Source organism: Podarcis vaucheri (genome assembly GCF_965113315.1).
Source record: "Podarcis vaucheri genome assembly, chromosome: 4".
NCBI lineage: Eukaryota > Metazoa > Chordata > Lepidosauria > Squamata > Lacertidae > Podarcis > Podarcis vaucheri.
Window position 1 is genome coordinate 63511415 of NC_138762.1, and position 15062 is coordinate 63526476.

The following is a 15062-nucleotide window of genomic DNA, read 5'->3' on the forward strand; positions in this document are numbered from 1 at the left end:
GTTTGATACCTTCCAACTGCAAGATGCTTTCTGTGTGTTTGTGTATACAGTTGACTGTATAACACAGAAGCATAATCTTTTTCTTTTCTTTTTTTCATTTACTTCTGAAGTTATATGTGAATTTCTTGCTGTGCTCACTGTTATTCCACTTACTGAAAATTTATTAGGAGTATTTGTAATGCAAGCAGCCACTCATCCAATATTTCAAACAGAAGCCACAGCTTGTTCTTGGGTAAATGTATTGAAATGACTCTTGAAATAAAATATCTAGCACTTAATTGCAGATGGAGAGTTTTAAATGCACCATTTATTACTGTTACTACCACATGTTGGAATAAATCCTAGCAAATCATTAAACCTGTAGGTAAACAAAGATATAGCACTTGAGATCTTGAATGCTTGAGTAAAACATTTTTAAACATTGCTGTCAAGATGATAACCTTAGAAGCACAGCATTGCTTTAATGCTTTAAAGTATTCCACTACTTTGTAATAATATTTTTCTTCTAGAAATGGGTACTTTGCACATAATATGTGATTAATGTCCCCTTAATTCTGTGGCATGCCACTTCTAAATATTTGCTGCAGCTTGTCTCAATGTGATTTACTGTGTGCATAGTAAAGCTGTCTTTTGCTGTAAGAACTTAAGAAGAGCCCTGCTGGATCCGGCCAGTGGCCCCTCTAGCCCAGCATGCTGTTCTCATGGTGGCCAACCAGATGCCAATGAAAGGTGTGCAAGCAGAACCCGATTACAAGTGCATTCTCCCCACTTGGGATTCCCAGCAACTGAAACAGAACATAGCCATCGTGGTTTTACAGCCATTGTTAGCCTTATCCTCCATGAATTTGTCTAACCCTCTTTTAAAGCCACCCAAGTTGGCAGCCATCCCTACCCTCCTGCAGCAGCGAATTCCATAGTTCAACTTCACTGTGTGAAGAAGCACTTCATTTTGTTTGTCTTGAATCTTCCAACATTCAGTTCTAGTGTTATGAGATATGGAGAAGCACTTTTCTCAATCCACTTTATCCACTCCATGCATAGTCACACCTCAACACAGTTCCCTCTTATCTAGCTTACCTTTTTTTTGAAATGGAAAAGACCCAAATGTTATAAACATTCCCCATACAGTTGTTCAACCCCTTGATTATTTCAGTGCTAGAATCGGAATTATACTATCAATACTTGTTCTTGTTTTTTAGTATTCAACGTGGTTCACATACAATAATTACCAGGTGCAGGTAGGAGCTTATCTTAGAGCCCATTTGTATGGCAGTGATGGTCAGGAAGGAACAATATACATCATCACCATTGTGTCATCTCAGTGCTGTTCAAAAGAGCTTCAGCTTCAGGGCTAGTGTAATCTCCCCCTACCCCCACATTCTTCGGGTACGTTGGGTGAACTGCAGGGCTTTGGATCCTGCAAATCCACAACTTCTCCTGGCATATACTTCCTTTTTTGTCTTAGGAGAAGCACCAACTTTATACCTTTCTGCAGTTGCAGATAGGAGTTTGGCTCTCCATCTCTGAAAACAGATTTCACTCTCCATCCTCAGAGAGGGAGATCTGAAAAACCATATAGCATCTGGAACACCCTCCAGAGATCGTAGGATTATGCCCTAAATAGATTTTAAGCTATTGGTATTTCATAGATCTATGCAAAATATATGCATCTAGTTCTCCTTTTAACTGCAGTTCTCATCATGAAATTCTCAGTGTTTCTCTAGTTTAAAAATAGTGATGCTTGTCTAGAAGTTTTTAAATTTAGATACTTTTATGTAAAATAAAAATACTAATAGGTATAGTTTTAACAGTAGAGTTAGCTTGACAAAGAAATCAATACAAGCTCTCAAATCAATGGCGTGCATTCTTCAAAGTGTTGCCAATTAAACTTTAACAGACATGCCTATTTATTCTGCTACATAAAATATAACCAGAGGGTTTAAAGACAGAGTATCATTATCATATATTAGATATATCCTGGAGATCTTCCAATACCCACTAGAGATTTATCAAGATTTTCTAGAAACTAGGAATCATTATTAGTTACCTTTCTTAGGAGCATATTTATTTTTAGGGCAATTCAAATTTAACTAGTTAATCTTAGTAAACCATGATTATTGAGCTGAGAACAAATTTCAGTTAGTAAAGTGAGATTAAACCACAGTTTCCTTGTTCAGATGCCATTAAGAAACTACTGTTTAATAAATCATATAAATCTTTAGTTTTGGCCCACAAATGAAGGAAGAGAAGAAGGAAGGAAGGAAGGAAGAAGGGAAGGGGGCACTTATCTCAATTCTGAAACTCTTGCAATATAACAGAGCATTTCCCAGCTAGTCTAGCAAAGTCTGTAATATTACAAAGTGCCTCATTGGAAATATTGGAAGAATTGAGCTTAGTTTGCTTAGCCATACATATTAACTTTTTAACAGAAAGCTTATCAATTCACCGTAGTTCATAGCTCCGGAAAAAAACTGTATAAACTAGGGGTCCCAATTAGGTAAGTATTGCAGACACCCTGTTTTTCAAAAGAAAATCCATGGACCCCCTACTTTTGAAAAAACAAATATATCTCTATTATAGTTTTTGTTATGTGAATGGTGCCACAGACCCTGTGGATGGGTTCTGGGGACCGCAGACCACCAGTTGGGAACCACTGGTATAAACCATGTTTGCTCCAGTTATTGTAAGTGTCTGTGCCTTGATCTGGAATAAAAATCAGCTGTAATACAAATCAGAACACTGGATAAATTTGAAAAACACAAATATTTTCCCATCTTCCCACTATTTTAAGTGCATTCAATTGATTCAGAAGGTAAATATGGCTTTTAAGTCCATAGTAAAGAGAGTTGTTGTTTATTATTTTCCTCAAATGCATCAGGATTAAAATATATATTTACAAATCCTAGTGGGGATAGAAATGTGAGGCAGGTGTCGCTGTGCAGGTCCCACTAGTCCCAGAATAACCTGAGAGTTCCTTTCAAACCATGAAATGATAAGTTGAAAGTGGGTGCAGATGCCTGCCACTTATTTCTTACCAAAACAACTCTTTCCCATTTGGGGATGGTAGGTTTTTATGAAGGGGCTGGTGGCAAACTTAGGATCAGAATGAAGGCTGAAGAAGGAATCTGGATAGTTTGGAAGTCCAGAATGCTGGCAAACCGTACCCACTGCAGAACCGAAGAGCTGAATTAGTGCTATGAAAAACAAAAACTGATTTTCTCAATGAGACCCAAAACAAGGAAACTAGCAAAAAAAAATTGCGGGAAGCACCACAACATCTTCGGAAAGCACCGTGGGGAGAAAACAGAAAAGAGGTGGAAGAAAGATGGATTAAGCCATTGTCTGATTGTATCCCTTTGTTACTTTTTGGTTGGGGGTAAAAGCACCCTGTGGAGCCCAGGCTGCTTTTGACACACAGCTTTCTTTCCCACACCTCTGGCATTACATTGCGAACAGGCAAACTTGTATACATAGTTTGGATCACAGCCACGCTTTCCAAGGGGGGAAAACTGCACCAGGGTTTTTGTTGTGGCCATTGCTCATCCTTTACGGAATGTAAAAGAATAAACACAGGAAATGAAGAGTAAAAACCAAATCCTTTACACCAGGGGTGTCAAACTCAAATTCATCGGGGGCCGCATCAGCAGTTTGGTCACCCTCCAAGGGCCAGTTGTATCTGTAGGACTATGTGTCCACTCTTTATTATCATAAATTATTGTCACTGCATTCAATTATTACTGTTTTTTGTAATAACTAGCTCTGAAAGCAGAAACATAGTCAGAATAATGGCAAGTAGATATTCAAATGTACAATTATTGTACAGTAATATTTTTTTAAAAACATACAAATATTGCCAAACAATTTTAAACAACTCTTGTTGAGACATTTCATTCTGAATCTGCTAGCCAGAGCCAGGCAGAGGATGATGGCAGGTGGGTGTCCTGCCCGCCACCAACAAAAATCCTGACTATGCCCATGACGTCGTGGTTCACCCTTGAGTTTAGAATCGCTCCCCAAGCCCCCCTCCCCGCCCCGACCGCCTCCAGCCCGCCTGTCAATGGCGGGGAGCCCCGATGGCTCCCTCTCCGCCCGCCCGGAGCCCCAGCAGCCTTAGGTGAACCCCGCCTCGGCCGGCACAGGAGCAGCGGCGACGGCGGCAGCAGCAGAGCCACCGAGCTTTGTGCTGGCGGCGGCGGCGGCAACGACGGGAGGGGGCCTGCCGGTGGCTCGGATTGCGCCCACTCGCCTTGGACGCCCGCATCCCGGGTGGATCTCTCTCCCTCCGCAGCCCTCCTCCCCGCTCGGGAGCCTTATGGGGGGGTGGCAGGAAGCGCCTCTGCCCTCTCCTGCCTGCGGGGAAAACGCGGCGGCCGGGCTGGATGCGCAGGCTCTGAGAGGCAGCCCTGGCACCAGCAACTGACCAGTGGCCTTTGCAGCAGCGGCGGTGGCACCAACAGCGGCTGCAGCCTGCCCCCCACCCCACTCCAAACATGAGCCCCCCCCTTGGGGAAATAAGCCCCCTTTCCTCGGGGGCACACGGAGCGCCTTTCGCCCTCTTCCCCCACCCATCGCATCTCCCTTTCCAGCGCCCTCCCTCTGTCCGTCCCTCCCTCCGCCGGCCTGGTGCATGGAGGCTTCTATGAGTGTCCGCTTGGGGGGAGGCCAGCAGGAAGGTAGCCCCCCTCGCCCCCGCGGCGGCCCGGCTCTGGGAGGAGGAAGAGGAGGAGGAGGATGTCTTTGCGCACCGCGCTGGCGACGGGCAATGAGCGCTTGGCAGGGTTTTTACCCTGCAAATCACGCTTGCTTGGCTCGGGGGGTGTATGTTGTGTGTGTGCTTTCCTCTTCTCCTTTTCCCCTCCCACTTCTCCCTGGGTTTCCCGACGGCGCACAGACGGCTGGGCTGCTTCGCCGCCTGGTGCGCTCAGGGTGGGCGCACGTGTTTGGGGCTGCCTGGGATTGGCCGTGACGGGGATCCGGCGGGCGCTGCCACCTGGCGGGCTTGCTGATCCCGTATCCGGAGGCTTTCTCTCTCCCGTTCTTTTAGAGTCTAAATAAATGAATAATAAAAGGTGAAGGCTGGCGGCCGGCGGTGGCTACACGGGCCACATGACGAGGTCTCGCGGGCCGGATTTGGCCCGCGGGCCTTGTGTTTGACACCTGTGCTTTACACGGTCTGTTGTAAGTGAGTCCTGCAGAGTTCAATGCATGATAGAGTGCAGCTTGTTTAACATAAAGGAATCCATGCATCTGGGTTTTCCTCCACACATTTCTTTTGCTAAGTATTCAGATTTTTAATGTAAAAATCCAGAGCTCTAAGGAAAAGGCTGGTGTAGGTAAGCCATTGTTGATGTTTCTAGATGGATGAAGTGAAAATGTCATCCAATATATATCTCTGATAAGCACAGAGAACCCTAAGTACAAAAGAGCTTTCCTGAGTACAAAATAGCTTTCTACAGGTACACAGATGCTTTCTAGGTATTCATGTTTCCCTTCAGGAAAGTGCCAGCAAGCCCTGTGCTCCAGAAAGTCAGTCCAAGGAATGTTCAGTGTGCCTAAGTCTTGTTAAAGGCAGTAGGAGTTAATCACTGAAGTGTGCTTGAAACAAATAGAGGTCACAGAATAATATTAAGATTAGCAGATAACAGATTATGGAGAGGGAATGAGTAAATGAGCTATAGGAGTAAGGCATATTTATCCTTTAGAATCTATTTTAAAAGTATGCAGCATTAGAAGTTTTAGTGCATCTTTCAGGTACATTCTTTTTGAGGGCAAAGCCTGAAATTCAGGACTGACAGTTTTGAGTGCTATGAACCAAGTGCTGAATTTTTAAAAAATCTATTATAAAAATGAAACTCCACCTAAATTTTGAGCTAATCAAAACTAGGGCTTCAGTTAATGTATGTTTCAGTGAACAATGTTTTCATGTGTCTTTAATGATGGAATTTATATATTTATCTGTTACCTTTCCATTAAGTGCTACTACTATGCTGGGTAGCGTTAATAATTAATATACTTGGAACCACCCTGTTAATGTTGATATTTTTCTTTTATTACCACAGGCTAGAAGAAGAACAGAATCTTCTGACAGAATTGCAATATAATTTAAATAAGTTTTATTTATGGTTAGACGAAGCAAGTAGTGTTGTTGCCATTCCTGTTGAACCAGCAAATGAATACCAGCTAAAGGACACTCTTCAGAAAGTAAAGGTATGGAAATAGCCTGTCCATTTTTATATCATTAGTTGCCTTTGTCTCCTTCCACTCTCCCTACACCCCAAATTAAAAAGCAGTAAACATTTTGGTTTTTCAAGTGTTTCAAATACATTTTCTATGCAAATCAAGTTAGAATCTATAGTTGAGGCCTCAGCATTAATGGTCATAAGGAGATGTCACAAAAACCACACAGCTAGATACATTTTACTATTCATTGTCATGCTTTAAAAAAAATATCCATGTTGAATGAGTATTGAAAATTTCAAGTGAACTAAAGCCCACCAAACTGGTGTCCACTCACAGATTAGCAAAAAATGACTAGGAAATAATGAGATGTGCTTCATTTTGAGACAGCCCCCACCCCAAATGCAAATTCAAAGAGGCAAGTATAAAAATGAATATATTCAAACCATGCCTTCCTAATATAAGGTTATTTATCATATGTATAAAAGTAAATGGAAATAATTTTGCACAAACATTTAGGAAGGCTTATATTATAGGTTATTTTATGAATGTTTTTCACTCTTTGTACTATAGATTGCTTTGTTCATGGTGCTTTCCACCAGAGTAAAGTGGTACACCATTCAATATTGTACAAAGTCTAATGTCTCAGCTCCAATTTAGACATAACAAAAAACCAAATAAAATGCTTTCGCCTCTAAATGTCCAATGCAATCTGATCTAATTTCAATATGCTTGCCCAAGTGTGTCAGACCATAGGCATACAACTTTAGTGCATTCGTATTGCCTGCTGCACTGTCAACATTGTACTTTTTTTCTTTTTGCTGTGATGGTGTATTTAGTTTTTTGAAGGGTAGGGTACAAATACATAAAACAACCCTGCCTTCTTGTTAGGATCTTAGTCAGAAGTGTTGCCTCCCATCGCATCACCACCAGAGTTGTCATCGGCAAGATAGATGGTCCATTGAGACTGAGCAATTTTGGTAGGAGCGCCAAGGTTCTTAAACTCACTCTCACTGAAGGTTTATATGCATACATACTTTTATTTGTATGCTGCCTTTCTACCATTCAAACCATGCTAACGTCAGCTTACAACATGAAAAAATACACAATTGCAACATTATAAAAATAACCATAAACAATAAATAAAACATCAAAAAAACCATAACCAAACTGGACAGTTTACACATAAATCACAGGTCTAAAATAAAGATACAAAAAACCAACAGCACCCCCCCAACACCCCAGCCCAAGGGTAACCTTAGCTTTTGTAGCTGGAGTCAGTCAGGGCCCCACCTTCTTATGCCACATGGGAAAAGGCCTGCAAGGCAGGGAACAGGTCTTCCAAGACTCACAGTCAAGATAGTCAGTCCCTGTGCTTCAGACCTTTTACTGAGCCATTAAGATAGTTGTATTTCATTGGGCCCTAGTGAGACCTGTGATTGGCCTCTCTAGTATTTTTAACATACATGGTGGAGTGGTTCTGTTGCTATGTATGTTCTCTGCAGAAAAGTGGCCTATAAAAACTGACATAAATACAACTTTTGGCACTGCATTCCTTATGCACTTCTAGAAAATAATAATAATCATAATAAAATAATAAGAATAATAAGAATAATAATACTTTTATTTATTCCACGCCCATCTGGCTGGGTTTCCCCAGCCACTCTGTGTGGCTTCCAACACATACAAAAACATGCTAAAATGGCAAACATTAATAATAATGATCTACAAAAAGGTCACAATAACTTTAAAATAAACAACTTATATCAAATAAAGCAATATTCAATAATCCATTAGAATATAATAGTAAAACAATTCTTTCTCAATTAGCTGCATGAGTACCTCCATTTTCAGCCCAAAAAATCGCATGGACAGTATAAAAAAAATAGCTCCATAGTTGTATACAAAATAGCTCCATAGTTGTATACAACAATGAAGTAATGAGGTTTTTTTTGGGGGGGGGGACGACTACACCAATTTAGTATTATTGTTTAGTGTTTTTAATTCCAGTTTTTTTATTTTATAATCTGTCTGACTTCAGAATTTATACCCAAGTGCAAGAATTAACTTCCAGAAACACTGATGCTCTAGAATTCAATATTCTACTTTAATTCTTTGTTAAAGCACAATCTTATAATATCTACTTAGAAGTTAGTGGTTATAGTATTGCAACTTCAGTGTATAATCCTATGCCCACTTCCCTGGGAGTAACCATCATTACACACAGTTGGCATTACCTCTGATTTAGCATGCATAAAAGTGTGCTGTTAGTTATCCTAGGAAAAGTTTTTCATTGGGGAACTAATTCATTAGCTTGATCATAGCTTTAAAATATCTGATTCATGCCAATCCTTAATGCTGCAAAACACTCTAGAAATTATTGAGCTCTGATTAAAGTGGTTTGAAAAAGGGCAGAAACACTTGTCTGTATGGGGGAACTTAAAAAAGGAAGTATTTCTCTGCCATGTATAGGACCTGTCAAACTATAACCAAGGAAGTGGGTTAAAAAAAAATCTCTCTGTGAAATGTCCTTGTTCTGACTCTTTCTTAAACTGAGGATTGTCAAGATATGCTGAGATGAGGCAGCAAAGAGGAAATGATCATGGCAGAACTGTGCTATGCTTATTGCCCTCTGCCTCATCTTAGGAAAATTTGATAAAGTGCTCTGAGCATTGAAATTGTCAATCTAAATATGTCACTGCCAGTGTCAGTGTCCACAAAACTGCAATGCTCTTGCTGAAACATGTACATTTGAATTTGGTTCCTCCCACTCCTTCTTAAAGTGTAACAGCCCAATATAGTTATGTCACATCTGAATGCACATCCCACTGAAAATAATACAGCGTGGTTGGACAACATGCACATATATGCGCATGAAAGTTATGCCCACTGTTTCTGATCCAGCAAGTGATGTGTGTGCAGAAGCTTTCTTCTTCAAATGAATCTCTTGCTCCTGATTTGATTTTCTGTGATTAGGATAGAACAAGAGATATGTGTATACATTCCATGCCTTCAAAATAAAATGTTTCCACTGCATGTTTATATGAAGGGTGTATATGAATGATGATGATTTGTGAAACTTTGTGTAAAATTAGCCTATATACCAGTATTGACACAAGTCTCATGTTTGCTCTTATATAGCTAAAACTAGAGCACCTACACACAACAGAGTAGTAGTAGTAGACTTGGAATAACTTCTGCAGCAGGCAGAAGTACAATAAATCTGCATGGAGAAAAATCTAATAATTGGAGGAATCAGATCCATAATAAATTAACGTCACAGAATGTTTAAAGAAAATAAGTGTATACAGGTATACAAGTACAGATGAAAGAGTTACACATATCACTGGGAGGTTACAGATTTCTGTTGAATCTCATCACAGCTATGGTGAAGCTGTATAACAAAGTGAAATGCTAATTTTTGATGTTTAGCTTTATATGCACGGGCTAGCATGTGACTCAGGCTTATGTGCCTTCAATTCTTCCAGTATGACTATCAGTTTAAGAGATAAGAAGCTTTTGCTTCTGCTTTTAAGCAATCCAGTGTTCCTTCTGGTGTCCAGAATTGGGTAAACATTGGTTAGTATAAATTATGGTGGTTCAAACAAGTCAGAATCAAACCAGAATTTATCATCTTGGTTCATTTTCACCCACAGTTTAAACGGAGTTTCCTGAGTTAGGCAGTAACAGGAAACTGGTTGGTTTAAAAGTGGAAACTTAGGATATTTTCCTAACAGTCACACTAGAGAAGAGAGTGCATGCGAGCCTCAGGTTTGTGTGCATATCACTAAGCCATAGTTTATGGTTATATATACATACTGGGCCAATATGAAAGGAAATCATTACAGTTAACCATATTTTTTTTTATTTTGGGCCTGTGAAACACCAAGTGACTAAATTCTGAGCAATATTATGAATTAGTACTTGACCTTTTTATTCTCCTGAGTTTTAAATATTTTATTTCGTTCCTCTATGGCTTTGCCATGTTGGTGAGCAGCTGTGTCGCGGAGGTGGGAATTATTCTAATGCAAAAGAAGGACTGCTATCCATCGCCTTTTCCTGAGGCACAGCAACCTAGAACAAAAGCTGTGGATATGTTGTGCTGAATTGAGCTCTTGAGTCTACTTACTTCAGCTGATAAACTAATCAATAGAGGTGAAGATAAGGGAGTTGAAAATTCTACTACAGTTCATTTTAAATGTTGCATTTGTCTGTTCCAGTTAAGAGTGGAAGAACTGCCTCCACACAAGGGAATACTGAAACGATTAACTGAAGCTGGAGGAAAAGCACTTGGTAGTGCATCACTGAGCCCTGAAGTAAAACATAAGCTTGACACTAGACTCAAGGAGGCTAACCATCGCTGGATAAAGGTTAGGCATATTAACAGTTGTGTTGCAGCATGTATCTGTAATCTGTTGCAGGTGTTTCCAGTGTTTTTCAGCAGTTATTTCCACCACACACACACACACACCCCACTTCCCTCAGCATGCAATTCAGATTTATCTGACCGTTTCATTTACTAAAGAAATAAGCATGCCTGTAATGACAACTTGAGGAGAGTCAAACTTTCCCACTCCTTCACTGGGGAGTCATGTCACTGCTGTATGTGGACTGTTGCTTCACTGGTATAGACTTCTTTCTTCAAGTTGTATTTCTGCAGCACCTGTTATTTGCTTCACACTTTAGGTTCAGTTCATACCATGCTGCAGCGGCGGGGGGGGGGGTGGTACACAGAAGGAAGGTCTGAATCTACTGGTAGTTCTCTGAGAGATTTTGGAAGATTGGCAAGAATGTCTGGCTGCCAGATTTTTAACAATAGTAGCAACGAAAGGACTCTCGTTTCCTAAACTATACTGCTGAAATGAAACTAACCAATAATGGATTTTTATGTGGGAGGCCTATGAGTTCCATTCAGTTCTTGAGGCTCAGAATTTGTAGGGTACTAGTAAGAAACAAAGAAGAATCCACAAGCTTGAAGCCTCCCTATCCTCGCCCTACTGAGGTTGATTTAAAAAGGCTTTTGTGCATTCTAGGCTGATAGTAAAGGGCAAGGAGGAACTAGAGTAATGTAGCACACATCTGTACAGTGCCTTGAAGATGGTAAATACTCGTTGACCTCTCCAAGCCCAAACAATGGCCTACCTCTGCCATTATGGCTATCTGTACACATTCTTCGGTGGCTCTTCACTCTCTCCCTCCACCCCTTTTAATGACCTTCATAATTGTAATTCTGGTAGGCCAGGAGAGCCATTTGTTCCAGACTCATATCGTGTGAGGAAGTAAATTTAGTAAAGCTTGTGCCTACCCACTATAGCTCCACCACCCCCTCCCTGGTTGGATGTTTTTGGGGTATAATAGATGCAGCACAGATGGCCAGCTGGTTCTTCCCACAATTCTGCAGTAGTATCTCATTATTAGTATGTCAGAGTTACAGTCATGGTGTACAGACACAGTGTAATATGTCATGCAGTGTTGTTCATCTGAGATTGTATTTACCTAATTTTAAAACCTGCTAAGGAACAGGTGATTGTCATTATGTCTTCATATGTAAAACTAAGACTCCACTGTTGCAGCAGATCAGCCTTGGAAGAGGTAATCACCTTTGACATGATGGAAGAGAAACATGAAAGAGGTGGTCTAGAAATTTAATAAGTAGTAATAATAGTAATTTATTAGTGTTGCACTTATACAAGAATTGTGCTCTATAAGTCCGGAAAATGTAAATAATAGTTTAAATGCACATTTTCAGAGCTGAAAATTGTATTTCTACAAAATGTTTGAAGGGTATGTACTTGGATTTTGTCAAAATCCGTAAAATTGTGAAGTGGAATAGAGGTGAAGGGTCACATTCAAAAGCATGATGTTAAAACCTAAGTGTTGTCATTTATTGTATATTGCCCTGATACAAAAGTGTTGTCTGAAAACAATGCTGTCTTTATGAGTAGTTTTAATTATAGAGGTATTGTTATGCTGTATTGCAGACTTTTTTTTTTTTTTAGGTTAAGTGTCTTTAGTTGATTTTTTTCATCACTTAGACAACCTAATTGTTATATTTTTCCTGCTCTAGCAGGGTAAACACGGTGCTTCAAAACACAGGAAAGAGCCTGGCCCTTGTGATGCATGCAGTTCTTGTCATATACCACCTGCCAGGACACGAAACAGTTCTGTAATGTCTTTCTTGCTTTTTATTGTGCAATAAATGCATTTGTAGATTGGGCCTGGAGCTAGTGAACCGTAGGTTTGCCGGAAGGAGTTGATTACTCTTTAAACTTATGTTTGATCCAATGTCAGGCAGGAGGGATGAGGCAGATGAGGTGAATGAAGGTAAGCTGGCTGCCACCAGCTGTGTTTTCCTTATTTATCCACCTTAGTTCTAGAGAAGTGGGTTGTCAAGATTATTCTTGTTTTGCTCTTTTTTTCCATCTGCTTCTTTATTTCCTAATAATTACTCGGCATTGAAGAGACCATTTTGCTATTCACTGCGAGAGCAAATCGATGTGTTGTTCCTACATTCTCAGCAGAAGCAGTGTAGTGAAGTAGCATGACTATAATGCATGAACCTTTCCTACCGCTCTGGGGAAAGCATTGGACCATTCTTTTAGCCAGCCACAAGGTAATAAACAAAACATGTCAGTGCACAAGCCTATGGTTTGTATAATTTGCACTGGCTGTAATTTAACTGATCATTCACATTCAATCTTGGCAAGATATACCCACAATGTGATTATTTCTATGTAATGTTTGCCAGATGTCTAAAGCAGTATTTACCTACCTGAAGGTTCAACTGGGTGCGGTGGGAGAGATCTGTGCTTATGGCTGGATGGCTGGTTCTGTTGTTTGTTTTCACTTGGAAGCAGCCATGTAGTGCTGTTAATTTGTCTGAGGAATGGGTGCTTAATACTTTTCTCCTGTACTGTTTCCTCCGTCAAAGTCCCCAGGTTATAGCATACACTTTTTTTGTTACAAATAACTATGCTTAATATTTTTAACCTAATTTGATTGATTGAATTTGTATACCACCCTTCATTTGAAGCTCACGGGGGCTCACAACATAAAAATACACAATGAGAACACAAATACATAATAAAAACAAGAACAAAAACAAATCTCTTTAAGCCATGCTGTTTAACCTAAACAGTATATATTCTGAAGGTGAAATAGAAGTTTGTAATATCATGCACACACTGAGGGCCTAGAAACAAATAAAATAATTGAGATGTACCTGCTTTTCCTGACTTGAGCACTCTTTTGAAAAACAATATTATCTTTAAAAATTACAACCACCCAATGAACTTTTCAACATAAACCCTTTCCTTTCGTGTGTGTGTGTGTGTGTGTGTGTGTGTGTGAACACATTTGTAGCAAAATCTCTATTTCTCAAGTAGCCTTTAGGCTGAGTGTGTCTTTAATAGGATTTGACTGTTCTTTAGCCTGCTATTAACTATTTTACTCACAATTATATAATCTGCCTATTTACATTCATTCAGTGCCATTGCCTGAAAGGGATCTCCTTTCTTTTATAGTTTCAACTTTTGCACTTAGTCCTATCAGATGGAATGCATGCAGTCAGGCAATTTTAATAATCACCCATGCTTCAATTATTGAAATGTTATGCTTTCTAAAATTTGCAGCTAAATTATATTTAAAAGACCTCCAAGAGACAGGTGGCTGGGACAGCTGGTTAGGGCTCTGAGGTCTGAATCTACTGTGCCTCAATTGCCTTAGTTTGTCTAATGAAAGCTCTGGCGCTGCTTGGCATTGCAATCTAAAAGAGGATAAAGAGGGGGCTTCCACTACAGTTTTCTAGGTTTTATTTTGCACCTTAAAATTTTGATGCCTTTGTGTTTATCTTGATATTTTCATGATTACCTATAAACAACTTCAATTCATAGCTTCATTCAGTTCAAATATTGTGAATTGTGCGAGTGTATTTTATTGTTCATGGAAACTGTCCAGAGAACATGGTTGGATGGTGGTATACAAGTGTAATAATAATAAAAGTTCCAAAAGATTACCAATGATTATAGCAGCAATATGACACACTAGTGCTCCCCCCACAAAAAGAAGAAAATGTTTTTGTTTAAATACAAGAGCAACACATAACTACAGTAACTTGTTCAGTGGTACATTCTTATTAAGTTTCATATGCAGAACACAGTAACACTAGTGCTTTAACAGATTGGAGACTAACTGGGTTATTGTGGCATAAACTTCCACATGCAAAGGTCTTCTTCAGCAGATTAACACTGTGCCAGCCTTTCACATTGCTGCATCTGCAGACCCAAAACTTTTTCAAATACCATAGAAGTGGGAAGCCGTCTCCTAGCATAAGCAGCAGTAAAAGCAGACCTCAGCCTGATGATTTGTGTGGAGGGAAAAGCCTAAATGGATGTCGGAATGAGTGGATATATGTGTGGGACTGGATTAATAGATGGAAAAGAAGGTAGGGCTATGCTTGTTCATTTGTGGGGGGAGAGAAGAGAGTGACACTTTCAAACTAACCCATTTTTCAGAGCTGGGGTGAGGGGAAGTAGTTCTGCCCACCTTTGGCTTCAAGCAACCCATGATTGATTTTGGGTGCACCCACTGCTACTTCTGCAAGCAACTACCTCTGAGGAAATGCAGCCCTCGATGTATGGAGTACTGATGTCATGTTCACCTAGTGACTCCTAACCCTAGTTAGTGGGGGTACAGTAGTGGTTAATCTGGAGGTTATAAAGGGATTAATGTCATTTGCCAAATCCAAGTTTGAAAGAAAGACTTGCAGCTTTCTCATCTGATGAAATTCGATTTATCTGTGGGCAAAAAGGCATTTAATGGCTTTTGGCTCTGTGAAAGCGGAAATGGATGATAGAGAATAATACTTGTAGCTGTAAAAGGAAACC

The 15062-nt window shown here is 40.0% G+C and overlaps 1 protein-coding gene across 11 annotated transcripts in view; it reads left to right on the forward strand.

Annotated features, from left to right (window-relative positions):
• DMD (dystrophin) overlaps window positions 1-15062 on the forward strand; it is a 1048023-nt gene that overhangs the window by 700437 nt on the left and 332524 nt on the right. For all 11 annotated transcript variants that reach the window (XM_082219922.1, XM_082219929.1, XM_082219924.1 and 8 more), the window contains 2 exons: window positions 6060-6207; window positions 10398-10547. In XM_082219922.1, coding sequence (XP_082076048.1) covers window positions 6060-6207; window positions 10398-10547 — 298 coding nt within the window. The remainder of the gene's footprint in view (window positions 1-6059; window positions 6208-10397; window positions 10548-15062) is intronic.